The sequence below is a fragment of the Callorhinchus milii genome, unplaced genomic scaffold (assembly GCF_018977255.1).
Source record: "Callorhinchus milii isolate IMCB2004 unplaced genomic scaffold, IMCB_Cmil_1.0 Scaffold1, whole genome shotgun sequence".
In the NCBI taxonomy this organism is placed as follows: domain Eukaryota; kingdom Metazoa; phylum Chordata; class Chondrichthyes; order Chimaeriformes; family Callorhinchidae; genus Callorhinchus; species Callorhinchus milii.
This window is the reverse complement of record NW_024704742.1, coordinates 126,621,442-126,648,794: the sequence shown is the minus strand read 5'-3', so window position 1 is coordinate 126,648,794 and position 27,353 is coordinate 126,621,442. Positions and strand designations below refer to the sequence as shown.

The following is a 27,353-nucleotide window of genomic DNA, read 5'->3' as shown; positions in this document are numbered from 1 at the left end:
CTGATCAGCTCCCTATCCCTTGGAGAGGAGCAGGCAGCTGAGAGTTGGTCAGATCTGACACTAAACTCCTGCTTTTATTCCCCCAAATATGCCCTTTATGCATTGGTCCCACCATCTATCACATTCGTGCATGTGTCAGCAGCCTTCCCACCACAAAAACACTCCTGACCTTCAGTCGTAGTGGTGGTAACCCACTTCCTAGTTACAAGTTCTTGTTCCTTGTACAATAACAAGATAACGAGTGTTATGTGGTCATCAGATGTCCTTCAGTAGTTCCCCTTTTTCAAGGTGATGTGTACGTTTTATTGTAACAACATCTTGCATTTATATAGCAATCCTCACACAGGGTAGCGCCCCAGAGCGCTTAACAGTGGTGGAGCATGACGCTGAGCCGGGGTAGGGGGATATGACCATAGGCACGGTCAAATAGGAATAAGTCTTCAGGCGTGACCTGACGATGGGGAAGGAAGGGGCAAAGCAGAGGGATAGAGGAAGAGTGTTCCAGACTTTCTGGGCTCAGTGGTTGAAAGCATGGCCACGAGTATGAGGGACAAGCAGGAGGCTGGAGCCAGGCGAGCGGACGCAGCGTGTTGTGGGTTGGGGAGTCAGCAGGTCGGAGAGGTAGGGAGGTGCCAGGACATGAAGGGATTTGAAAACGAGTACGAGGATCTTGAAATCGATCCGTTCACCGATGGGGAGCTAATGGAACCGAGCGAGAGCTGGGGGAGCGGGGGGGGGGTGGGCTGGGGAGCGGGGGAGCTGGGGGAGCTGGGGGGCAGGGAGCTGGGGGAGCGGGGGGCTGGGGGCAGGGGGTTTGGGGGGCAGGGGAGGCGGGGGGCAAGGGGGCAGGGGGCTGGGGAGCAGGGGGCTGGGGGGCAGGAGGGCAGGGGGGGCCGGGGGGGCAGGGGGCTGGGGAGCAGGGGGCTGGGGGGCAGGGGAGTAGGGGGGCTGGGGGGCAGGGGGGCAGGGGTTGGGGGGCAGGGGAGGCGGGGGGCTGGGGGGCGGGGGGGCTGGGGGCAGGAGGGCAGGGGGGGCGGGGGGGCAGGGAGTTGGGGGATTGGTGGATGGCGGAGAACAGCGGCTTTGGGTTGATTTGGGTCTCCACGATAATAGGGGAAACCCTCCACACGCAGCGCAGATGGAGCCCGCGCTCGAGGGTCCGGGTTTTAGTTTTGAGGGCGCTGAGGTGGGCCGCGTGACGGGGGCGGGAGGGCACAGCACAGGGTGGGGGGGAGGGGGGAGGGGGGGGGGGGGGAGGGGCTCTATGGCTTTGTTTGGACCATTGCTTTACACAGAGCCCCAGAGGCTCACAATGAGGGGAGCCTGTGCTCCGATCACGTGCTGAGGGGCAGCCTGCAGCATGACGCATGGTTGGGGCGGGAACAATGGTGCGGATCGCGATCACGTGATCTGGGAGTGCGCCAAGCCCTCGAATGGCGTCTTCCAGTCCAGCTTCAGGACCCGGCGTTTCCGCTTCCGTTCCCGGCTCGGCCGTTCTCGCACCGCTCCGCGCTGCGCAGACCAACCGAGCTTGGTGGCGTCAGCTGGAGACCCGCCCACATCGATCCCTGATTGGAGAAGCGTGAGCCGGTCCGGCCTTCTGTCCTGGTGACGTATGCGATATCCGGGCTCCGGGTTGGTGTGGGGGCCACGTCCATCAACCGCCGGCAGCAGGTTAGGGTGTGTGTGTGTGGGTGTGTGTTGGCCGCCGGATTGCATCAGCTGCAGTGGGCAGTGAGACAGGATATGGCGGCTGATCAAGTGACCGAGGAGCTTCGGGAGCTGAGCATGGAGACCGAGGTGAGGGAGGAGGCTCGCGGACACATGTACACCGGGAGGTAACGGGCCGGGCCGGGCCGGGCTCCCAGCCGAGCCCGTCACTGAAAACCAGTCGCTCACCGCTGGACGGCCTCCGCCAGTGTCTGAGGGACGCGGCTCAGCGGCTCAGCGGCTCAGCCTGACCCGGGGAAGGCGTCACCACTAACCTGCACCCAACTTACCTCCATCAGATACATGTGCATATCGCCATCATATATACATATATATATATATGTGTGTGTATGTGTATGATACGATACAATTGGCTGCTGCGTTTTGCCCACAAAATATACAGTCACTACACTTTACAGTATATCCTGTGAAGCGCTTTGAGACGTCTTGAAGGTGGGATATGGCGCTATGTCAAATGCAGAGATTATTATGTACGTCTCCATCACGTGTATGTGTATATCCCCATTATATATGTATGTATAGCCCTGTCATATATATATATATGTGTATATCTCCATTATATATACGCTTTGCCCCCTTCTTTGCCACTTTCTTTGCCTTTTTCATTCCACGACTGTTTGTGGGACATTGCTGTGCGCAATTGGCTGCCGTGTTCGCCCACAAATATACAGTCAATTCACTTTACAGTGTGTTCTGTGAAGCGCTTTGGGACGTCCTCCCGACGTGAAAAGCGCTATATCAAATGCAAGGATTATTATTATTATTACTTTCGACACCTGCCTCAAGACCCTCCTCTGCGATCGTGCCTTCAATCCCCCTCTTCACCCCCTGCCCTCCAGCCCCCCCGATCCCGACCCCCAGCGCGGGTCTGAAAACTGAAACACTGAGTGTCCAAATTGTTCAGCGCCTTGCGATGTCCTCCTGACGTGAAAGGTGCTCTACAAATGTAATTTTGTTGTTGTTGTTGACGTATATAGCCCCATTTTATATATATATATGTTTATATCTCCAATATATATCGATATATAGCCCGCAGTGTCAAAACTTTGAGCCGTTTCCCAACCTGCAAGGCGCTATGTAACTGTAAAATGTATTGTGTGTATATATATGTGTATGAAAAATTTGCCCACAAATACAATCACTAGCTCTGAAACTAGCTGTGTGAAGGTGCTATGTAAATGCAAGTTTTTATATATCAGCATACACAGATTATTATTATAATGTATGTAACTGTATAGGTGAGGGGGATGGGGGAATGGAGGCTTGTGCGGCCTGTATCTGTGCTGTCTCATTTTATCTCATCCTATCTTTCATGTGCTGGTTGACTTGCTGAGCCTTTCCACACTCCTACCTTTTATGTTAAATTTCGGTCGAAGTTGGGTACCAGACCTGCCAGACCGAGAGGATTCCCTTTCACATATGACACAAGTCTTTAAATGCTTCACAGAGATGATGGGGATACCTGAGCAACGAGGAAAGGATGGTGAACTGAAGGATGTGTTAACCAGAGGCACTGTCAAAGAGATGCATGTTGAGGGTTTTGAAGGCATGGAGAGAAGGAGCAAAGCAAAGGAATTTGGGGAGATAGTTCCTTAGTGGCTGCAAGCTCACTGACCAATAATGGGACAGAGAGAGAAGTTGACTAAGATTGGCAAATGGAGGGCACTCAGGAGAATAGTGAAGATTGTAAAGGTAGACAGGAGCAAGATCAGGAAGGAATTGAATGTGAGGATGAAGATCTTGAAGCCGATCACCTGGTAGTCTTGTGAGGATGCCTTCCGTGCTATCCCCTAGTTCTGCCTACCTCTGTATAAGAACCAAATAAATGGAAAGAATGGGTATGAAAGCTTTTCCGCATGGATTAAGCATGGTACTGAGACCTTAAACAATATTACCAGCCAAACCTGCATTGTAGATTTTAAATAGGTTATTGATTAAGGGAGCACAGAGAGGAAACATTTTTGGATTATCATTCAGCATCTGTAATTGCATTTTTTTACTGTTTCCAGTCTAAAGCCATTCCTGCAAAACGTAAAGATGGAGGCAAGAAGAAGAGTAATAAGGATGATGGTGATGCAAAGAAATCCGAGGTGAGAATGTTCTGTGTTTTTGTAATATACTAGCACCTTGAGAATGTACACTAGTAGGTAATGAAAGTTATTTGGAGTCCTGTAGCTCAGTGGTTAGAGCACTCGCTTTGCAAGTGAGAGACCTGAGTTCAATTCCGGGCAGAGGGCGAAACCTTGGGCAAGTTTCCTTACTCCACACAGAGCCTAATAATAATCCCTCCAAAAACCAAAAACAATAATTAAATTGGTCATTTTCAATCTACGACTGTTTGTGGGACATTGCTGTGCGCAATTGGCTGCCGCGTTTGCCCACAAATATACAGTCAATTCACTTTACAGTGTGTTCTGTGAAGCGCTTTGGGTCGTCCTCCCGACGTGAAAAGCGCTATATCAAATGCAAGGATTATTATTATTATTTCTTGTGTTTTCAGTTTCAAACTAATAGGAAGCTTATTCAAGTGAATTCACTGGTTTGAATATGTTGCAGGTGCAACAAATATATCAGCACCTTGGGACGTCCTCCCAATGTGAAAGGCGCTATACAAATATAATCTTGTTGTAAATTGGGTGTGGATGCACTTGTTAGACTAGAACCAGGTGACAGAAAATGATCCTCCTTTATTGCATCAGACTGCTTTGGAGATTGTGGAGATCAGGCTGGACAGTAAAAATGTGATTAAACATTATTTCATTCATCTTCTATATTATCTGCAATTGAGTTTGATCGTACTGTACTGCTAAGAATTTTAAATTTACAAAAAACCCTGACCAACAATGTTGGTTTAGAGGGTAACCAGAGAAGTGTTTCTGCTTAACTTTCTGTCCTCCTGTCCCTACAGTTGGATCCATGGCCAGACTATATCAATAAGCGTCTTGAACTGTACAATAAACTAAAAGCAGAGAATGATACGATTCTAGCGGAACGAGCTGCAAAAGATAGCAAGCCAATTACTGTCACTCTGCCAGATGGCAAACAGGTGGAGGGAGAGTCATGGAAAAGCACTCCATACCAGATTGCTTGTGGAATCAGGTATTCTTCTATATCTATACTGAATGCTTCTGTTTTTACCAATCTATTCACATTTCAAACTGGAAACTACTGTGTCCTCTTCCATTTAAAGACTTATTATTTAAAACTCACATAATCTAAGCACCTACTCCAATGCAGTGTTGGGGGGTGTTGCATTGTCAGAGGTGCCGCCAGCTGATGAGATGTTAAACCGAGGTCCCATCTACCTGTTCGTTGGCATTAAAGGTCCCATTGCATGATTGGAAAAGAGAAGGGAGTTTCTTGCGGTGTTATGACCAGCTATCCTCAATATAAAATTGGTCACTTACAGCATGACTGTCTGTGGGACGTTGCTGTGTGCAAATTGGGTGCCACATTCACCCACAAAACACTGTCAGTGCACTTTACAGTATTTCTTGTGAAGTACGTTGAGACATGAAGTGAAAAGTGATTACCAAACTAAGGATTATTTTTTATTATTTTCATTGCAATTTGACTCTTGTGCAAGTAAGTTTACAGTATTCAAGTTGCAATTTCCTTCCCTTTTTTATTAAAATGTGCAGATCTTTTTGAATAATTTTTGTAAAATATCACTTTCAGAAAACTGATTTCAAGTGTTGGATAAAGTAATTTTATTTTTCACTGGGCTATATACAATGACCTTTTCTGGCTCAAACTGTTCTATGAACACTGCAGAAGGTCTGTACATATTGCTGATGCCAAAAGGCATTAAAATTATTTAGGAATAGAACAGCTCAGCTATCTCTAGCCAGAAAAGCCTGAGGACTAGTATATCCAGTGGGTGGGGTACATCACTTGCCCTAATGTCCCAAATACTGCCTAATATTTTCCTTCTCAACCTTCAATCTTGTCCTCCTATTCAGACACGTTTGAAAGTATTACTGTTCCATAATTTTTAAGCATTTTGCAGATCTCTGTAATGTATCTTGGAACCCTTGGTTTCACCAACCTGTGTCTAAACTCTCGAGGGTTAGGTAAGCAGGGTGCCTCTCTTCTGGGGAGAAGAGTGTGCACTCCATATTGGACACTTGGAGTTCTCAGTAGTTTGGTTTGGAGACTCTTAAGCACTGTGATGGGTTTCCTTGTGTATCAGATACCCTGTGGTAATCGGCCTCGCTGCTTTCCTCAGTAGTGATATCAGATTGAAAGCGGGTCACTTATGTCACGATGCCTAGAACTGCGCACATTCCGTTAGGTAAAACCTGTCTGATCACAACCATTTGAACCTAACTCCTGGAAGATTGACCTCTACTGATTTCGCAATGTGTACCAGGGTCCTGTTGAGCTTGTTTATTTCTGCCTCACATTGTTTAGATATGGTGAGTGACGTGTAGAGTCCCTTAAGTTTCTTTCAACCCCGTGGCAAGTTTTAGTCCATCCCTTTGAGTACACAAGTCTCTTTAAGTTCACTTCCCGTACGCAGTACCTTGTAATTATCTGCATTGAACGTCATTTGCTTATCAGCCCAGTTAACTCTTTCTTTGTAAGATCTTAGCTGCCTCATCTGTTTGATCCATTCTAACTGTTGTCCAAAGGATTGTTTTGACAATATTCTATTCACAGTATATACTTGGAATTAGTTCAGCAAGTATTTTCTGAATGATTAAATCTTATGGAATTGTGAAGTACCCTGTACTTGGCAACTATTACTAGTTTCATTCCCTTTGCTCGGTGGCCAAACTCCCACCCCGCCCTCCACCTCTCCTGACCCCAACTCCCAGCTTGGGTCTAAAAATCCCTGATTGTTCAACGCCCTGGAATGTCTTTCTGACGTGAAGGGCACTATACAAGTGTAACTTGTTGTTCATCCACTTTATAAGTTGGAGCATATTTAATTAAAAACTTAATTAATGTTTCTTAGATCTGTGCATCTCTTTGAGTCTTGATAGTTTTTGGACCTTGAGATATATTTCTGTCACTGAATAAGTGCTTTTCTTGGTCAATTCAAGTTCTCTTGTAAACGGTTTGGCTGGATAACAATCATTAGTGTCCTGGGTATCTGTTTTAATTCAAGCTTGATTAAAATTCAAACATTCAAAGCATGTTAAAAAAGCAAACGGAATACTAGGTTTTATAAATAGGGACATAGAATACAAAAGTCAGGAAGTTATGATGAACGCCAAGTACGACTTCCTTACCTCTAAAATTGACAACATCCGCCTGGTAGCTTCATCCTTCTGGCCCGTGTCATCTACCAGTCCCGTCTCCCTCACCCATCCCGCCCTCAGCCCCTACCACGGCTCCATCCTACATTCATTGGTCCCCATTTCTCCTTTCTTCCTCTCATCCACCATCACCACAATGAAACCCACCACCTGCTGCCTCGACCCCCTCTCCACCCAACTGCTGGCCTCCCTCTTATGCTCACTGCTGGCAGACACTATTAACCAGTCTCTCTCCTCAGGATTAGTCCCACTACCCTTCAAAACCACGGTCATCACCCCCCTCCTTAAAAAACTTACCGTTGATCCCTCCAAACTTGGTCACTACCATCCTATCTCAAACCTGCCCTTCCTTGCCAATACTCTGGAACATGTTGTTGCCAACCAACTTTGCGCACACCTCTCCCTCCACACCCTACTTGAACTCCTCTAGGCCTGTTTGCGCCCTACCTGCAGTACAGAGACAGCGCTCGTGAAAGTCACAAACGATATCCTCTCTATCTGTGTCCAGGGCTCCCTCTGCCCGCTCATCTTCCTGGACCTCTCCGCCGCGTTCGACACAGTTGATCATGCCATCCTCCTCCACCGTCTATCCTACCATCATCCACCTCAGTGAGACCGCACTCGCTTAGTTCGAGTTCTACCGTACAAACTGCCAAAACTAATTTCTACAGATGGTCAACATCTTCTGTCCCACGGTTCCGATCTCTTCAACCTATCCAATCTGACCTTAAAACTCTCTGTACCTTTGCGCAACTTACTCAACTCGATCCCCAGTTATCCTTCCTCGCCCACGTCCAGTTCCTGACCAGCACCGCTTTCTTCCACCTCCGCCACATTGCCCGTCTCTGACAATACCTCATCTCAAAAGCTGCTGAGACCCTTGTCCATGCCTTTGTTACCTCTTGTCTAGACAACTCTAACGCCCTTCTCGCTGATTTCCCATCCTCACTATTTACAAAATTCAGCTCATTCAAAATTCCCCCGTCCGCATTCTCACCCATACCAAACTTCGTACCCAATTACTCCAGTCCTTGCCAATCTCCACTGGCTCCCTGTTACAGAGCGGATCGATTTCAAGATTCTCACTCTAGTGTTTAATTCCCTCCATTCCTTGGAACCCGCCTATCTCTCTAACCTCTCTCCCCACAGCAATACCCGCTGCCTCTGCTCTACTGTCCCTTGTATCCTCCGCACCACCATCAGCAGCCGTGCCTTCAGCGCCTAAGCCCTGAAATTTTGAAACTCCCTCCCTCAACCCCTTTGCCTCGTCCCCTCCTTCCCCATCTACAGGTCGAGCCTGAAGAACTTCTTTTTTGACCGTGCCTACGGTCACCTTCCCCCTCTCCTGGCTCGACCTTGGACTCTGCCATAGTTAAGTGCTCTGAGATGCCACCCGGAGTGGAGGGCTCTATGTAAATGCAAATTGTCGTGATGAACCTTTCTAAAAACACCGGGGACGCCTCAGCTAGAGTACTCTGTCCAGTTCTGGGGACCACACTTTAGGAAGGATGTCAAAGCATTGGAGAGGGTGCAAAGATTTACCAGGATGGTACCAGGAATGAGGGACTTCAGTTATCAGAAGAGGCTGGAGAAGCTGGGATTATTCTCCTTGGAGCAGAGAAGGTTAAGAGGAGACTCATTAGAAGTTTTCCAAACTATGAGGGGATTCGATAGGGTGAACAAGGAGAAACTATTTCCACTGGCGGGTGGGTCGGTAACCCGAGGACACTGATTTGAAATAGTTGTTAAAAGAAACAGAGGGGAGGTGAGGAAAACATTTTTTGCACAGCGAGTTGTTTGTATCTGTGCCTGAAAGGGTGGTGGAACCTGATTCAATAATAGCTTTTAAGAGAGAAGTAGATAATTATTTGGGGAGGACAAGTTTGCAGAGCTATGAGGAGAGCGCAGCGGAGTGGGATTCAATTGGATAGCTCTTTTTAAACAGTGGGCACACAATTGGCCGAATGGCCTACTTCTGTGCTGTATGATTCTATGGTTATTGTGTTTTTGAACAAGGTGATCGTGTTTTCTTTAAAATGTGTATATCTTAATACAAAAATATTCCTTCTTCAAAAATACAAGTTTTAATTTTAGGATATATAGCTGTGTAAAGAATGTTCTGTTCTAATGCATGACATTTTATTAAGTTTGTGTTTATATATTAAATCAGTCAAGGTTTGGCTGACAACACGGTTGTTGCTAAGGTGAATGGGGTGGTTTGGGATCTGGACCGTCCATTGGAAGATGACTGCATTCTAGCACTGCTCAAGTTTGATGATGAAGAGGCTAAGACTGTAAGTAATATTTATAATATTTACAATTAATATTTGTATTTTAGTATTTTTACCTTTGTAGTTTACAACAACAACAAAATTACATTTGTATAGGGCCTTTCACATCGGAAGACGTCCCAAGGCGCTGGACAATCAGTGTTTCGGACCCGAGCTGGGGGTCGGGATTGGGGAGGGTGGAGGTCAGGTGGGGGAAGGAGGGTGATCGAAGGCCTGGACGAAGAGGAGGGTCTTGAGACAGATCTTGAAGGAGGCAAGGGAGGGGTGAGATGGAGCGACTGCGGGATAGAGGATGGTGGCAGAGTGGCTGAAGGCCTCCCCGCCAATGGTGGGGGACGTGAAGCAGGCCGAAGCGGTAGGAATGGGCAGATTGGTAGGGGGTTAGAAGGTCGCAGAGGTAGGAGGGAGCAAGACCATGGAGGGCTTTGAAGGTGAGGACCAGGATCTTGAACTGTATCCTCTGTGTGATGGGAAGCCAGTGGAATGGGGTTGATAGGGAGCCTAGTGTGGGGAAGGACACGTGCTGCAGAGTTCTGGATGATCTGCAACCTATGGAGGGAGGAGTTGGGGAGGCCGACGAGCAAGGATGGTATACATGTGCGTACGAGGGTTTTGGTGGCCTGAGGAACTGCACAAGATGGTGCGAGGGCTAGAGGAGAAACCATTTGCGTAGGTGAAATGGAGATGGTGTGAGAGGTAGGATCTGAACCATTCAAGGACAAGGTGAGACGAGGATAGAGTGGTCAACGATGTTGAACTGTTTACAACTGAATACAAGCGCTCCGGGACACTTCCCCATGTGAAGGGTGCTATATAAATGCAAGTTGTTGTTGTTGACTAGGTTTGTAAATCAACATACTCATTTGGTGTAATATGGTGCCTAACATTTGAATATACATATAAATTTTTAAAGCATTTTTGCAACATTTGCACTTAAAATGCGCAGTGAGTAAATACTGCATTTATCTTAATATTCCTGAATAGTTTGTTTTATATAATTTGATAACAGTGCAATTATTAGAAAAAAACCTTTAAGGTACATGACCTTCTCAGATGGCCTCGTGGGCATATGCACCACCTCTTTCAGCCTTGAGCTGAACAGACAAGAAGATTGCAGGTTTGATTTCTGGACTCTGCATTTTGCTGATCTCAGCTGGAGCAGTATTCTGAGCACATTAATTAGCTTTGAATCCCTTAGATTAGGGACTGGAGAAATCTCCCAGGGTTTCCATTGCTGATCTCTGTTGGAAAGTGCATGTATGTGAACTTCAGGAGAGAACAGGGCTGGACTTAACTGTGCTGAACGTCAGTGTACCTGGAATCCTGCTGATATTCACTATGTGCTGTTGGGTATGATAGGTCACATATGGTGAGGACTATAACTCATGAACTATAACTCAGCACAATAGTGTGATTGTTACATAAATAAAAGCATGCATGATTCCCCCTGTTCATGATTATTTTCACAGGGTTTATGTAACTGTTATTGCTGTTAATTATTCATTAGACTAGAAGATGTGAAAAGTGCTATATCAAATGCCAGGATTATTATTATTAGGGCAAAATTGATCAATTATAATTTCTAGTCAGATTGAACTGGGTTAAATTAAGCGGATTGTGGAGCATGTGATCTGATCTGCCCCAGACTTGTAGTAAACTGATTTTGAATTGAGCTAGATCTTTGTCTTTGCTCTTGATGGATTGCCTTGTATGTGCAGTATCTGCTTGAAGAAAAGATTAGCTGAACTTGTTTTCTATGTGCCAGGTGTATTGGCATTCGAGTGCCCATATCTTGGGAGAGGCTATGGAGCGAATCTATGGAGGGTGTCTCTGCTATGGACCGCCAATTGAGAATGGGTTTTATTATGACATGTACCTGGAAGAGGAGTATGTTATTTTATGAATCTACTATTTTCAGTGTGCATCGATTTTTATCCTTTACAATTTTCTTGAAAGGTATCTGGCGTTTAATCATTTTAAACTTCTTGTTTGCACCAGAGGTGTGTCCAGCAATGATTTTCAAGCTCTAGAAACCCTGTGCAAGCGGGTTATGAAGGACAAACAACCATTTGAGAGACTTGAAATCACAAAAGAGACGCTGCTTGAGATGTTTAAGGTGAACCAAAAGTTTTATTTTTTTACATCTCATATTTCCATTATATACCAGTCCTTGGATTAGAATGAGCCAAGCGAACAAACTTGAACTGGCAACAAGAAGGTCAACAAGACTAGTATTGAAAGATCTGTGTTGAAACCATCTTACCTTTAAATATTATTAGACCTTCTTCTCCCAACATTCTGCACGAATGTACTGAGCCGACAGGGCAGTGACTAATGCTTATCAAAGATGCATTGTTCATGGCCTTGGGCTACAATAATATGACCAGTCCCTTCAGAAATTCATGGCAATTATATGGCCACTATATCTTTCTCTATTCACCCAGCTTGGGTATCCAGCTAGGTGTGTCGAGCACTTTGAGGTGTATTTTTGACAGGAAAGGGGCTATAAATTGTATAATAAATGCTGGAAAATTGCCCACATCCTGATTCAGAGCTTTTGAAAAGCACTCCCAAGACAACCCTCCAACAATGCGGTGCTCAAGATCAAAGTGGAAAATAAGTTGAGAAAGAGTCATAGTGGGACACAAAGCACTAATAATGATTGACATTTACTTTGCTTCATTTTTGATCTATGCTTTTTTGGCGCTAATCCTATATTTTGTTAATTAATGTTGATAAATTTATGTGAGAATTAGCTGATCTTTTTCTATCTTTTACAAGAATGTAATGAGTGATTATGAATTGCTTTCTGTTATGTCCATTGCAATACTTTTATGTTGGTTAGTAATCATTACAGTATTCACTTTTGTTTTTGTTTTTCATTTTTAGTATAATAAATTCAAATGCAGGATTCTAAATGAGAAGGTGAAGACTGCAACTACCACAGTGTACAGGTAAGTACCAGAGCTTCTGTAACTTTAGAGGATTTATCTGAAGAACATAACATTTTCTGTTTACCTAATTTGGAACGCTGACATCCAATTTGAAACTGAATAATATATATCACAAAGGTTCCACTTTTGGAAGAAACAGGCTTATGGGTTTGTTTAAATAGGACAGTATAAGGGTCTACAAGTGTACAGAATAATCTTCAATATTAATGTGAGAAATAAAATGGGTTGCAGTATGCACAAATTAATAATAATCCTTATATTTGGTTTAGCGCCTTTAATCTGGTGAAAGAAGTGGTGATGTTAAAAATACTAGACCCAATATACTCCCACTTTATGACCAGTATAAGTACATAGTTGATCAACTGAGGACATTGTCCTGACCTCCTGTCTCAAATATTTTACCTCCAATGGTGAACCGTTTACAACTTTTTCAAGAGCACATTCAGTAATTGGCATTGAACACTGGTTTTCTTTATTGTTCTATTTCAGGTGTGGACCACTAATTGACTTGTGCCGAGGACCTCATGTCAGACACACTGGTAAAATAAAGGCCTTGAAGATTCACAAAGTAAGCGTTTCAACTGGTGATGGTCCTGTTTACCAGAAATCAGTTTCATCCTAAGGTTTTCTTTGTGCCTCTTGTTGGAAAATACCAATAAAATGACAATAATTAAATTTATTTTTTAATCAAAATAATATTTACCAATATTAATAATAGTAATTATATTTTGTGTTCTTGAAATAACATGCTAATTGTGTTTCATGTATGAACGTTTTGTTCTGATCTCCTAAAATCCTTTGATGTTCATAGAATTCCTCAACTTATTGGGAAGGAAAGGCCGATATGGAGACACTTCAGAGGATTTATGGAATTTCTTTTCCAGATGGAAAAATGTTGAAAGAATGGGAGAAGTTCCAGGAAGAAGCCAAAAACCGAGATCATAGAAAACTGGGAAAGGTCAGTTTACATATATTAATATTGACCTTGTTGCTTGATGTTGGCAACTAATGTTTATGGCGTAAGGCTTAAACTGGTTGCTGTAAATCATCTAACTAAAACCTAAAATGGGTATGAAAGTCCAAACATTTTGTGATTGAGATGCTGTTACTTTAACTTGAAAATTCTTAATATTTTTTGGCTTTGAAAGTTATTGGCAATGTTTTTTGATACCAAAAAGACCATAACTGTAATTGTATTTTCGAGTACATCTATATCACATCATGGTTGAGCAGTTGGGAATATACTTTTCAGAGCAGAATTTTCATATTCATAAATGCCAGAAAAATACCATGCGTTTACGAAAACAGCTACTATTGGCAGTTTTAGCAGCTACATTTATTGGTTCAAAGCAGTATGTTGTAACAGGATCAACCTTTATGAGGATTGGAGAGATAATTACATTACCCTTTGCAAATTTAACATTCTTTTTCCATCCACTAATTTATCCTCTCAATTTTTCCCCCCTATTTTCACTTACTCCTTTTCTCAAGGCAGCAGTGCATGATGATACATTGGAATAGTTTGTGGTTTAGGCACAGGAAAACTCCTGAGATTTTCTTCTTCCCATTTTATGGGTGGAAGGTTAAATGTATTAACCTGCCACTGCTCTAGCGAACCAGAAATTAAACCTGATGCTTTTTAAAAAATGTATATTTTCATGTTTGAAATGTTTCCATTTTGAATTTTGTTTTGTAGGAACAAGACTTGTTTTTCTTCCATGAGCTCAGCCCAGGAAGCTGTTTCTTTATGCCCAAGGGAGCTTACATCTACAATGCACTCATTGACTTCATTAAGGTATGTGTTATTCGTTTGACGTATGAATCACAATAGAATTGTTTGCCTGATGTAATTGTTCGGCTGATTAAATATTTTTGTCATTTGGAGCTAAAGCTCAGCATTCTGTAAGTTCAGGCTTTCTAAAAATTCTGGAAGGGCACTGCGCAAAATATTTCTTAATGTTGAATAATTCAAATTCTTCACTTTATTTTCAGTTTAAATGTTAGAAAAAAAGGGCAATATTTCAAAGTAGTATAATAGATCCTGAATTATTCAGCAGGTGTCTCCACTATAATGGTACTTTTTTCTCTGGGACGCTACCCTGCGTGAAGGGCGCTATATAAATGCAAGTTACTGTTGTGGTTTCTAAAGATAAAGGCCGTATTAATTTGTAACTAGAGAGTTCTGGGCTTGATTGGATATATTTATTTTATTATACTGCCATCCAGTGGACAGCACACAGCATTGAATAGTATGTTCAGCTTCTCAATAGTGGAAATCATCCTTGCATTTGATAAGCCCCTTTTCATGTCAGAAGAACATTTCAGAGTGCTTCATAGGATTTACAATGAAGTGCAGTGAGCGTGTCATTTTGCAGCCGAATGCTATTGCCGAATTCATAAATAATTTAAAATATCTGGACAAGGTCATTTCTGGCCTAGTTGTAGAGACTGAAATATTTTAGTCTAGGAAAAGATGAGAAGCTGGAAAAATTAAGCACTTTTCAAAAAATATTTCTTTTGATCAGGCATTAAGTTTTGTTGTGCTTCATGCAGCTGTGACATTAGAAGAAAGGAACTTGTGCAGAGTTTGCTCAATGCGGAATAGCCATAAGAAGAAAGTGGAAGAATCTTGTTCAGCCAATGCTCTTGAGATATTGAAATAGTTTTTTTTATGAGAACAAAAGAAGATAGAAATTGGAGTAGACCATTCAGCTCTTCAAGCTTGTTTCACCACTTTAATATTAATATTTTCCCATCTTTTCGTGATATCCCTCTATCTCTGCAAATATTTATCCCTCTTAATCAAATGACCCTCATCTACAATCTTTGGGGGTAATGAATTCCACGTTTCCACAACCCTGCATGAAAAAAGTTTCTAATTTCACTCTCCATTGCTTTAATCATCAATCTCAATTGAGTGTGACGTGGAGGGAATAAGAGGTAGATTATTCCATTATCACGGCTGACTATCAGTGACAGCGTTGTAAGAATTATACAGGTCTTGCTTGGTTGTGTATTTTTTTCTGTTTCTAGTACTTCCAGTACTACGCTCCCAGTTTTAGAATCAGACAGGTTACTTGCTCCTACCCTGTGGTCAGTACTGCTACAGATTAGCTGTTGTATCAGCAAGAGATGCTTAGGGTGTATTTTTCTGTCTTTTGGGAAGTGCCTGATTTCCAATAAGTGTCTCTGCTGCAGACTTGGGAATGATATGAATTTGTACATGGAATTATAATCTTAAAATTAGAGCTAAACTGTTTAAAAGTTTTTTTTAAAAAATGTCTTCACTCACGTTGTAGGAATATGAAATGCATTCTCCTACAAGGCCATAAATTTAAAATTGACTGAAACATTTAATAGAGAGATTTACATAGGAAGTAAAGATATTAAACATTACAAAGAGCCAAAGAATAGGTTTCAAATATAAAGAGAAGCCACAATCTCTCAAAGCCACAAGCACTTTGAAATGTTCTTCTGACATGAAAGGGGCTTATCAAATGGAAGGATGATTTTACTATTGAGAACCTGCACACTGGGCCATATGATCTGATTTTGTTCCTATGTTTGTATCAGACCAGAGCACTGAAGACCTTTTGTGTGTTGAAACCTCTCAAGTCAGTTGTCATTGCTATGAATTTTTGTCCTGTTGCAGAGTGAGTACAGGAAGAGGGGTTTCACAGAGGTGGTAAGTCCCAATATCTACAACAGCAAACTCTGGCAAACCTCAGGACACTGGCAGCACTACAGTGAGAACATGTTCTCTTTTGAAGTGGAGAAGGAAATCTTTGCCCTAAAGCCTATGAATTGCCCAGGACACTGGTAAGTACTAATTTGAATTGTTGAAATTTCACAATCATCCTTTCGGCTTAATTTTATGGTGGACTGGATTGTATGGAGATACTTCTTATTTAATGCCCCTTCTTGATGCACTTTCCCTCCCTAGCCCAGACTTTAGGACTGAAGTCTCCATGATTTAAGTTTCTCTTGTATGCATCAAAACCCTTTGTAATCATGTATTTTCATGATGCGGGAAATGTGGCAATCTCTTCACTCTATCCTGAAAAAGAGCACTTAATTTGTTTGTAACATGTTTGTATACGTCATGTTTGTATTTTTTCCCTTCATGGCTTTTTGTATGAATGGATTTTGTTTTCAAATGCCTTCTTGCCCTCGCACCTCCCTACCTATCCGACTTGATTATCCACCCCCACTCCACCACCGACTGCCTCCGCTCAGCCGGTTCCGTCCCTTGCCCCCTTCGCTCTACCGGGCATGCTTTCAGTCACTACGCCCCGAAACTCTGGAAATACCTCCGTCAATCCCTCTGTCTTGCCCCTCCCTCCTCATTTTCTAATCCTACCTAAAGACCTTTTAAGATCATGCTTACAGACACCTTCTTCTGCTGGCTCAGGGTCAGACTCCGGCATTGTCAAGCACTCCGGGATGCTAACCCACATGAAGGCTGCTATATAAATGAAAGTTGTTGTTGTAGGACCTTGCAGTTGCAGGACATTAGCAATTGTGCTTGCCGAGGAATACACTTGACGTTAAATTGCACTCAACAAAAATTATATGTGAATCACTTGTTTGAGTGCTGTAGAATTTATATGAGTTGCACAGATTTATAAAATATGCTGGTGCATAATGCCCACAAAATACAGTCACTACATTTTACAGTTCAAGGATTGTTATTCAGTACAACAAATGAAGTACATGAAATTAATATTTCTACAAATGAAATTATTTTCATATATTAACTTCATATTAACTTGAGACGTCTTGAAGACGTGATAACACTCTAAATCAAATGCAAGGATAATTATTTCTTCGTTATTTTAATTGAACGTTTTTAAATGTAGGATTTTTTTTCCCTTCTCTGTGTTTTAGCCTTATGTTTGACCATCGGCCTCGATCTTGGCGAGAGTTACCGTTACGCTTTGCTGACTTTGGAGTGCTCCACCGTAATGAGCTGTCTGGAGCACTGACAGGCCTGACTAGAGTTCGCAGGTTCCAGCAGGATGATGCCCATATTTTCTGCACCATGGAGCAGGTTTGTGATTGTGATAGTCACATGGGATAATTGATGGCTTCTGCTAGTCACTTGCATGGGCATTGTGAACAACTTTGGAGTAGGTCCTGCACTTGGCCCTTTCATCTGCCATTATTAGCACAGCGAGACAAATGGGAGATTAAAAGAAAAGCATGGGAAAATTGAGCAGCTAATTCCTAAGGTATTGTGGAAGGTTGAGATCAAATGAGTGCACGGTTTGGCCTTCTTCATCCAAACCTCTCTTCTGATATGAGTGTGAAGTGGTATTTTTCTGTGAGAAAAAGGAAATTAAACTGCATAAAAGATATCACTTGTACTAATGCAATGGAATTGCAGGAAATGTTAGCACTTTGCATAAATAGGATCGTTTGCTGGTACTTTTTCCCTTTCACATTATTCTAGTGCTCTTGAAATAGTTCTTGTTTTGTATGTTTTAGGTGGTTCACTTATAAAAAGGAGGCTTTGGATATTTAAAAAGTATTGTATATTAACGTAGATCTGTACATGTGGGATCTCATGACTACAATAATAATTTTTGTATTTACTTATTATTGTAAAGCTTATTGCTTCGATGAGACATCTCGGAGTCTTCCACAGAATATATTGTAAAATGAACAGACTTTTTTTGTGAGCAAAATGCATTCATAACCTACATTCATCACTACATTCTTAATCATGAGAAATTGTTTCATTTTACTTTTTTTAAACAAAAGATTGAAGCAGAAATAAAAGGCTGTCTGGACTTTCTACGTGCTGTTTATGAAGTTTTTGGATTCACATTCAAACTCGAGCTTTCCACACGCCCAGAGAAGTACCTTGGTGACATTGAGGTGTGGAACCAGGCTGAGAAGGTTAGTAATCCTACTTTGTACATTCTGATAATACTTAAATGTTTGCGATGCATTTTTAGCCCCTTTAATTATTATTTTACGATCTATCCTTGCAGCAACTTGAAACCAGCCTCATTGAGTTTGGTGAAAGGTGGACCCTGAACCCTGGTGATGGAGCTTTTTATGGCCCGAAGGTAATTACAAATTGTAATACGCTCTAACCCGTTTATGTCCACATCGCAGATTTTGTCGACATAAGCAGGTTTCAACAAAAAAACAATGAACCAAGTGCAGGTTAGTCACTGGCAGCCGAGGTGCACACCGGGAGTTGTAGTCTGCACAACAACAATACATTTGCATCGCGCCTTTCACGTCGGGAGGACGTCCAACGGCGCTGGACAGTCAGGGATTTGGACACTGCGCTCCACGCTCTGGAACTCCAGTGGGACTATTCATGTGCCGCATGGCCCAAAGCTCAAGTGCAGCATTTCAGCGCTTGTGAATGTCATAGCGTCAGGCAGAGCAGGGAGGCAAGGTTAAATCAACCTGTCTGTCGACAAGCAGTAAGAACACAATGTCATTTATGCTGTTAGAGACTTGAAAAATTTGTCGCTATAAAGCATGCCCAAATTTATGTCAATGACGTCAACATACACTGTAAATTTAATGTGTTCCGATACGGGGAGGGGCAGGGACTTCAAATGTTTGTCGGCATCCATGGGATGTCGATATAAACGGGTTTGAGTTCAGTGGGTATCACTATTACAAAAATAATTCATTTTTGGGAAGAGGTGCTTTATATTTTTACTGTTTTTATTTGCAGATTGACATCAAAATTAAAGATGCCATTGGGAGAGATCATCAGTGTGCTACAATACAACTGGATTTCCAGTTGCCATTAAGATTTAACCTGACCTATGTCAGGTAAGTACTTTTTATTCTAAGAGTGAAAATTGGGCTAATTTTTGAGTGGACCAGTTGATGAATTTACTGTAAATTATTAAGCTTCTGCAATTAAAAATGCAAAAATCACAAGGTCCATCTGAGGTAACTGATTAGGTAGCAATGACACTTAAGATATAGAGATATTTTGCTTGCATCACAATGCGGATAACTGCTTAGATGCTTGACACTCTGGGAAACAAACAATTACCTTATTGTGAATGATGCAATTGCTTCCAACAGTAATTACAAGAATTCCTGTCCCTAGATGCTACTGTGGAGCTTGTGCACTCGAGCAGAACTCTGATCAAGTGTTTTTAATATAAAGAATCAACTGTTTTAGAGTCGAGAGCAAATAATGTTACTTAAAAGCTGGATTTGCTTCTGTAGTTCAGAAGAACTACTAATCTGGTTCTGCTTCATTGCAGTCATGATGGTGATGACAAGAAGAGACCAGTTATCATTCACCGTGCAATTCTGGGTTCTGTGGAGCGAATGATTGCTATTTTGACTGAAAGCTACGGTGGCAAATGGTAATGAAGAGCTCCATTTTCTTTGTATTTGTTATCGGTTTTAATAATGTACGGATTAACATATCAATTTATTATGTGAGATTAAATGGGAAATATTGTACCTATGTTGTATATAATTATATAATATATATAATATATAATATATATAATATATATTATATATAATATATATAATATATATTGTATATAATATATATATATTTAAACTCAGTTAAATGAAGGTGAAAAAGAATATCTGCAACGTCTTGCTCTAAGGAAAACTATGGGGTGATTCTGTTTTATGTTGGATTATTAGATTTCTACATCTTAAATTTCCATTACAGGTCTCAATAATAATTTTGCATTTGAAAAAGTAATAAATTTGTGACAGAGCGATGTGGGCTCTCTAACTAATGTAATTCCTGACCTGACATCAATAAATCTTGGATGGGAGAGAGAGCATCATTGCTAAAGAGTTGATTTGAACCCTGGTAGAATAGCATTGGTAAAAATAATTTTACAGTGCCTTGCAGATCTATAATTGTTTTGGGTTTACCACAGTGGTGGCCAACCGTTAGGGTGGCCCAACAAAATACATTTTCTTGATTTATGCTATAAATCAAGAAATAATCAATCAAAAAAAAAGAAAACACTATTGATCGAACACGGACTTACATAGACTCGTGCAAATATTCGTGAGGCCACTTCCGGCCTGCGGGCCACAGGTTTATCATATCTTAATTCTAAATTGTCTCCTAAGACTTCTATTTTCAGGGCTGAGGAGACTGAGTTTATGTAGTTGTCCCAACAGTGGGTATGAACCTCGTTGCTCTTCTGCATTATATCTGGGATTGAACAACCCCCTATATCAGCCACTAGAACTGTATTCATTCCTCCAGATATTACTTGACCTGAGTGATTTACATCTTGACACAACTTTTGATGGCACCATTAACCCTTTTAAAGTTGTTGTGTGCAGGTTATAGAGAGACTTCTAATTCAGTAATATTCAGAAGGTTTGTGACATTCAAAAACTGCTGAATCTTGGATCTCATTGATTGAATTGATATTTGTAATATCTGAAATATGTTGTCATTTCTATTTTTCAGGCCTTTTTGGTTGTCTCCCCGTCAAGTTATGGTTGTACCTGTGGGACCCATGTGTGAAGACTATGCACAAAAGGTGAAGTTTTTTTATGTATATATAATTTATGTTGTGAAGTTTAGGTGTCAATGATGTGGCTTAGTTGGTAACACTATCACTTTTGAGTCAGAGGCTGTGTGGTTTGAGCCCCACATTGGGACTTTGAACTCACAGGTCCAGGCTGACACCCCAGGGCAGCGCTGGGAATGCACTGCAATGTGGGAGGTGCCATCCTTCAGATGAAATGTTAAACCAAGGTCCCGTCTGCCTATCTAGGTGGACATTAAAAACCCCGTAGCGTTATTTGAAAAGAGAAGCGTGTCATGACATATCCCCCGAATAAAATTGGTCATTCACTTCATGGCAGCTTTTGGGATATTGTTGTGCGCAAATTAGGCTGATGAATTAGCCAACAAAAATACAGTTACTACACTTTACAGTGAATCTTGTGAAGCTCTGTGAGGCATCCTCTTGAAGTGAAAGCTGCTACATCAAACGCTATATGAAATTCTTTAGATTTGTAATAGAATTTTAAGAGTTACAAGCGAAATTATATTTAGCCACGGACTACAGGGTCCAATGTTTCAGCGATCGAGTTCCAAATGAAGTCCAAAAAAACAAATGGCCGTTGGAGAAGGAGGGAACAGACTGGGTACTTTCCACAAGGGAGACAAGGTGTAAAGGTGTTTAGATTGGCTTTTGTATTGTGTCTATGTGTATGGAAGCAAATATATTGGTTCACTTTGGTTTGGGATTGGTGTGTGGACTTGTGACCAAGGTAAAAAAAAATATGGAAATTAGTCTGTTAAATATGTGCTGGTTACGCTTTAGCAGGAGTTGCACATGTATGTACATAAATTCAGAGGGATCTAGAGAAGCTGGGTATGTGGGCAGAAAGGTGTCCGAAGAGATGCAATTTAATACAGAATTTGGGCACAATTATTTGTTGATTCAGAAATCTTTGCAGTAATGAAGTTTCTTTCAAATTGATAGGTTCGGCAGCAGTTCCATGATTCAGGACTGATGACTGATGTTGACCTTGACCAAGGAAGCACATTGAACAAGAAGATCCGAAATGCACAGCTTGCTCAATATAACTTTATCCTCGGTAAGCTTTGTAAATCTTGCTGAAGTGCGTCTGAGAGTGTGTTCAGCGTTGTCAAACCCAGATTTGTACTGGCCCACATGTGTGACTCATGAACAACAGTGAGCCACACCGTCGAAAAAGTTGCAACTATTTAACCGACAGACATTTACATATGAGCTGCAAGTTATATTATTTAAATGCACGGAAAACAACTTGTGGGAATTGTGTGTTTAATAACCAAATCTGTCATTATATTGTCACTCAAAAAACATGTGTATACTCAACTGAGTATACCATGTAGCCATGCACATGTCTGTAAGCAAATTGTCAGCAGAAATAATCTGGGACAATTTCTACTGAAGCTGAGTTGCCTGTGAGCCTCACTGAAACCCTACATCTGGCTTATGGCTTTGTGGTTCAACAAAACTGTTCTGGGAGATCTCAGGAAACGTTTCACTGAGGTCTGTAAAAGTGTATTGAACACAGCACCATTTTCACTAAAGTAGCTCCATTTTGAGGATAGAAAGATGGCATTGGAGTATCCGTTCATAGTGCCAGAATAGTGGGACATTTATTCAACTCAGCTGCATCTTTGTGGCACACAAGTTGAGCTCAGGTGTTTCACTGCAATAGTAGGGAAAAAATAGGCACTGAGTTAACGTAGGATACAAACTGATATTGTCTGGCAGCTAGACAAGAGCAGTAGTGGCAGCTGCTGATGTCTAAATAGCACTGTACATAAAGGGAATAGCCTGAAAATGTTTATTCAGATCTTACATAGAATGATATGGCAAAGAAACAAGCCATTCTGCCTAACTTGTCCATGCTGTGTTTATATTCCCCATGGGCCTGCACACCTCATATTCTCTACTTATCTATATTCTCTCTTCCCTTGTGTATGCATCAAGTTTCCTCTTAAATACATTGATGTTTTTTGCTTCAGCCATAGTTTCTGGCAGTGAATTCCATATTCTCAGCTTCCTCTGCATTAATCACACATTTAGTTGAATAAAGAATGAAGAGAGCAACCCACCACTTTTATTACTTTTGCTCATAGTCAAAATACCAAAATATAGTTACGTTTGGTTTATCAAGTGTGTGTTCACAGTAACTGGTTCAAAAATATAAGTGTTTCATAATTTAGTAATTAACTACTTGTAGGTCTTTTTAAAAATAAAATCTTTAGGATATCACAGCAGTTTGCCATCCAGCCCATTGTCCTTGTGATATACTTGTCTTGCCACTGGAGTCATTTAATCCCACTCCTCTTTTCCTCATATCCTAATGGTTTATTCTTCCAAGTATCCATCAAAGTCTCTCTTAAATGACCTAATGAAGTACCGCTTTTCAGTCAGCTTTCATCCAGTATTGTCAAGCGCTGTGAGACAGCCTCCTGACGTGAAAAGGGCTCATTTGTGGACTGATGATGGGCAATGTGTGTCAGACAGAATAATTGCTTCTTGATGTAGTACCGACTTGGGTAGATCTTTGCTTCTTGAATTTCAGCCATTATTAATGCATTGATGAAATATGGTTATGTTTTCAGTGCTTGGTGAAAAGGAGAAGAGTAGTGAAACCGTGAATGTACGCACAAGAGACAACAAGGTGCATGGAGAGCGCACAATCTCTGAAACCATTGCGAGACTTCTTCAGCACAAGCAAGCCAGAAGTAAACACGCTGAGGAGGAGTTCTGAGAAGAATTGTTCTGCACTACATAGTAATACAGGGAAAAATGAGCAATTTGTGAAGTAAAGCTGCATTCTGTAAATCTGGTAACCTTATTCCCCAAGCAGGAGTCTGGAAAAAGACTCAGCAAAAAGTACTCATCTCATGGCTTGTCTTTAAAAGAAAAACAAATTGCATGTATGGAATATTGCCAAAACATTGGTTTCCATGTTGGGTTAAAGATAAAGAGGTAATAATCCTGGTTCAATCCTGTCCATAACCGTATATACTTGTACTAGTTTTCACGTTTTACCCTTTTGTCCTCTGATAAATTGTTTGTTTTAATAAATGCTGTATCATGCAATAAACAAGGAGATTCAATGCTAAATAGTTTTAATTTGTTTCTCTCATTGTGTTTCCATATAATAGGATAACCACAGGAGGGGTAACGGGAGAGGTTAAATGTTAACGAATATGGTGGTGGAATTGTATATTGTGTAGTGTCTGACCTGCTTGATGGAAATTATTCCTTTCCCACTTGTAAAGTGCAAAGTTGTGTCCTTAGATTATGTGATGGATACCCAGTTGAAACACACATTTGAAAATTAGGTTTTATTTCACTACATCAGTCATGTATTTGTGTACAAATCAGAAATGTTGAAGGATCCAATCACTCTGTGTTACAAGCTTCAAAGGCAACAATCACTTTTAAATAAAATATGACCAATGCTAGACGTAATTCCTCTTTAAGTCTACACTCCCCATAAGTGCGTGACATTTAAAAAAAATATTTCTAACTTTGTAAATAAATTCAAACAACAATCGAAGATAAACTACTCTTAAATTTACTCACCTATTATTGTTACCAATAAATTTACAATGAACAGCGTATCAGGGTATTTGTAAAGGGTGATCTGCCAACATTGGTGAAAATATACTGGCGAGGACCGAAGTAATTAAACAATTGGAGAACCACTGTTGAACGGGAGGTATCATCAGGTGCTCACAAAGAAGATTATTGTCGTGGTAGTTTAACTGGCAGTTTTATAATACATAGTGACAAACTAACAATAAACCAATCTTAACACAGCCCTTTGCAGTCTGTATACAAAGCAATAAGTACACAAATATTTTTCTTGTTTGTTAACAAAAATAACAATTTCAAACAGGATTTGACCTTTGATCAATTAATGCTACCTTTTCCACTTGTCTCTTATTGCCCTTACGTTGAAGCTTTTTTTGAAATTTAAAAATGGCAAAACATACCTACATCTAACTTTATAATTTCAAACCCATCTATCAAGTCTGATGAGGCAAGGCAGAATGATTTGCAGGACAAGACTGATCTTCAATTACAGTTCAGTCCATCAATTATTACCATTTCAGATATGTAATACATCAGTTTTTTTCCCGAATCATGAAATTAGTTTAATTTGTGGATTCTGCTTTGTATTTCATGTTAAGACAAAGTCCCATCTATCTGTTCCAGTGGACTGGTTCAGGTCCTATCTTTCACACCGCCTCCACTTCATCTCTGCAAACGGCTTTACCTCCAGCCCCCGTCTTGTGCGGTGTTCCTCAGGGCTGTTCTCGGTCTCCTCTTCACCCTCTTGGTGACATCATCCGTAGACATGGGGTAAATTTCCACATGTAATCGGATGACACCCATCTCTATCTCTCTGCCTCCACCCTCAACTCCAGGACTACTGGCGTCCTGATCGACTGCGTGTCCGCCATCGAGACCTGGACAAGGGACAACTTTCTCCAACTGAACTGAGGCCCTCCTGATTGGATTGCGCCATTTCCTCCACACCTCAGGCGCTGGCAGCATCAACCTCCACAGCTTTGCACTCAACCTCACAAAGCCAGTCAGGAATCTTGGTGTCTTTTTTGACCTGAACTCCTTTCTCCCCCACATCCGTGCCATGACTGGCACTGCCTACCACCACCTCGGCAACATTGCCAGACTCCGCCACTGCCTCACCCCTCAGGCTGCCAAAACCCTCACTCATGCATTCATCACATCAAGGCTCGATTACGGAAACTCCCTCCTCATCGGCCTTCCCAACGCTTCCCTTCACAGGCTGCAGATCATCCAAAACTCTGCAGCTCATGTACTCTCACGCACCAGGCTCCGTGACCCCATCATTCCCACTCTCACCCGACTCCACTGGCTCCCCATCCCTCAGAGGATCGAGTTCCAGATCCTCGTCCTCACTTTCAAGGCCATCCATGGCCTTGTCCCCTCCTACCTCTCTACCTGCTGACTCCCTACCAACCTGCCCGCTCCCTCCGTTCAGCGGGCTCCGATCTGCTCCATGTCTCCCGCCCGACCCGCCCTACCATCGGTGGCCGGGCTTTCAGCCTCTCTGCCCCCACACTCTGGAACTCCATCCCACGGTCCCTTCGCCTCTCTTCCTCCCTCGCCTCCTTCAAGGCCGGTCTCAAGACCCTCCTCTTTAATCATTATTATTATTATTTTGACCCTACGTGGGGGGGGAGTAAATTGTCACCATTGCAATTTTTGTGTTCGTGCCGCATTTGTTGCAATTCTAAAAATGTTTTTAAATCGGTGCACGTACATATATATATATATATATGTGTGTGTGTGTATATGTGTGTGGGTACATATATGTGTTGTATATGATATACCTGTGTGTGTATATGTATATTTATGATATATGTGTGCAAATATATATCTGTGTGTGTATATGTATGTACATTTATATGATATTTATGTGTGTGTCTGTATATAAATGTGAGTGAGTGAGTGAGGACCACAGCCCTCAGGTTGACTGATCACGTGGCTTATTGACCTTTTAAGGGAATTATTTCTAGTTCCGGTTACAAAGTTCAACAGGAAACCACCGGCTCCCGAGAGGCCCCGCCCCCCCCTCCCCTCCCCCCACACCCAGCGGCCCCGGCACCAGCACCAGCCCCGGCACCAGCACCAGCACCGGCTCCACTGCAGGTCAGTGTCTGTCACTGTCAGTGAGAACTGCATCTGCACATAACCTGTCATTTATTGTACATTTACTTGGCTTTTCAGATTTGTGTTAACCCCCTCACCCTCACCCCCCTCCCCTCACCCCCACTCTCACCCTCACCACAACCCCCTCACCCTCACCCCCCCACCCACACCGACTCTCACCCTCACCATCACCCTCACCCCACCCACCCCCACCCCCACTCTCACCCTCACCATCAACTCCCCACCCTCACCCCCCACCCTCACCCCTCACCCTCACCCCCCTCACCCCTCACCGCCTCACCCTCACCCCCACTTCATCTCACCCTCACCATCAACTCCCCTCACCCTCACCCCCACTCTCACCCCCCTCACCCCCCTCACCCCCTCACCCCCCTCACCCTCACCCCCACTCTCACCCCCCTCACCCCCTCACCCCCCTCACCCTCACCCCCACTCTCACCCTCACCATCAACCCCCCTCACCCTCACCCCCACCCTCACCCCCCTCACCCTCACCCCCCCTCACCCTCCCCTCACCCCTCACCCCTCACCCTCACCCCTCACCCCTCACCCTCACCCTCACCCCTCACCCCCTCACCCTCACCCCCTCACCCTCACCCCTCACCCCCCTCACCCCCTCACCCTCACCCCTCACCCCCTCACCCTCACCCCCTCACCCCCTCACCCTCACCCCCTCTCACCCCCCTCACCCCCCCCCTCACCCTCACCTCTCACCCCCTCACCCCTCACCCTCACCCCTCCCCGTCACCCTCACCCCCCTCACCCCTCCCACCCTCACCCCTCCCCCTCAACCCCCACCCTCACCCCCTCCCACTCTCACCGCCCCCACCCTCACCCACCCACTCTCAACCCCCCCCTCACTCACCCACCCACCCCCCGCACCCCTCCCCTC

General features: G+C 42.8%; 2 protein-coding genes across 2 annotated transcripts in view; both read left to right on the top strand.

Moving 5' to 3' along the window:
* Positions 1–1,644: 1,644 nt before the first annotated feature.
* Positions 1,645–23,858, top strand: tars1 (threonyl-tRNA synthetase 1). The gene is made up of 19 exons (XM_007892214.2): positions 1,645–1,800; positions 3,741–3,821; positions 4,640–4,830; positions 9,166–9,289; positions 11,052–11,173; positions 11,285–11,402; positions 12,176–12,240; positions 12,730–12,808; positions 13,052–13,198; positions 13,937–14,035; positions 15,893–16,059; positions 17,128–17,290; positions 18,004–18,141; positions 18,237–18,314; positions 18,944–19,044; positions 19,491–19,595; positions 20,684–20,756; positions 21,711–21,825; positions 23,351–23,858. Exons 1-19 carry the CDS (start codon positions 1,747–1,749, stop codon positions 23,497–23,499), a joined length of 2,169 nt encoding a protein of 722 aa, XP_007890405.2. The 5' UTR covers positions 1,645–1,746; the 3' UTR covers positions 23,500–23,858.
* Positions 23,859–26,417: 2,559 nt separating this feature from the next.
* The window catches only part of LOC103177850 (NAD(P) transhydrogenase, mitochondrial), a 56,182-nt gene continuing 55,246 nt past the window's right edge, over positions 26,418–27,353 (top strand). The window contains exon 1 of the mRNA XM_007892213.2: positions 26,418–26,441. The gene's annotated coding sequence lies outside the window, so the exon portion shown is untranslated. The remainder of the gene's footprint in view (positions 26,442–27,353) is intronic.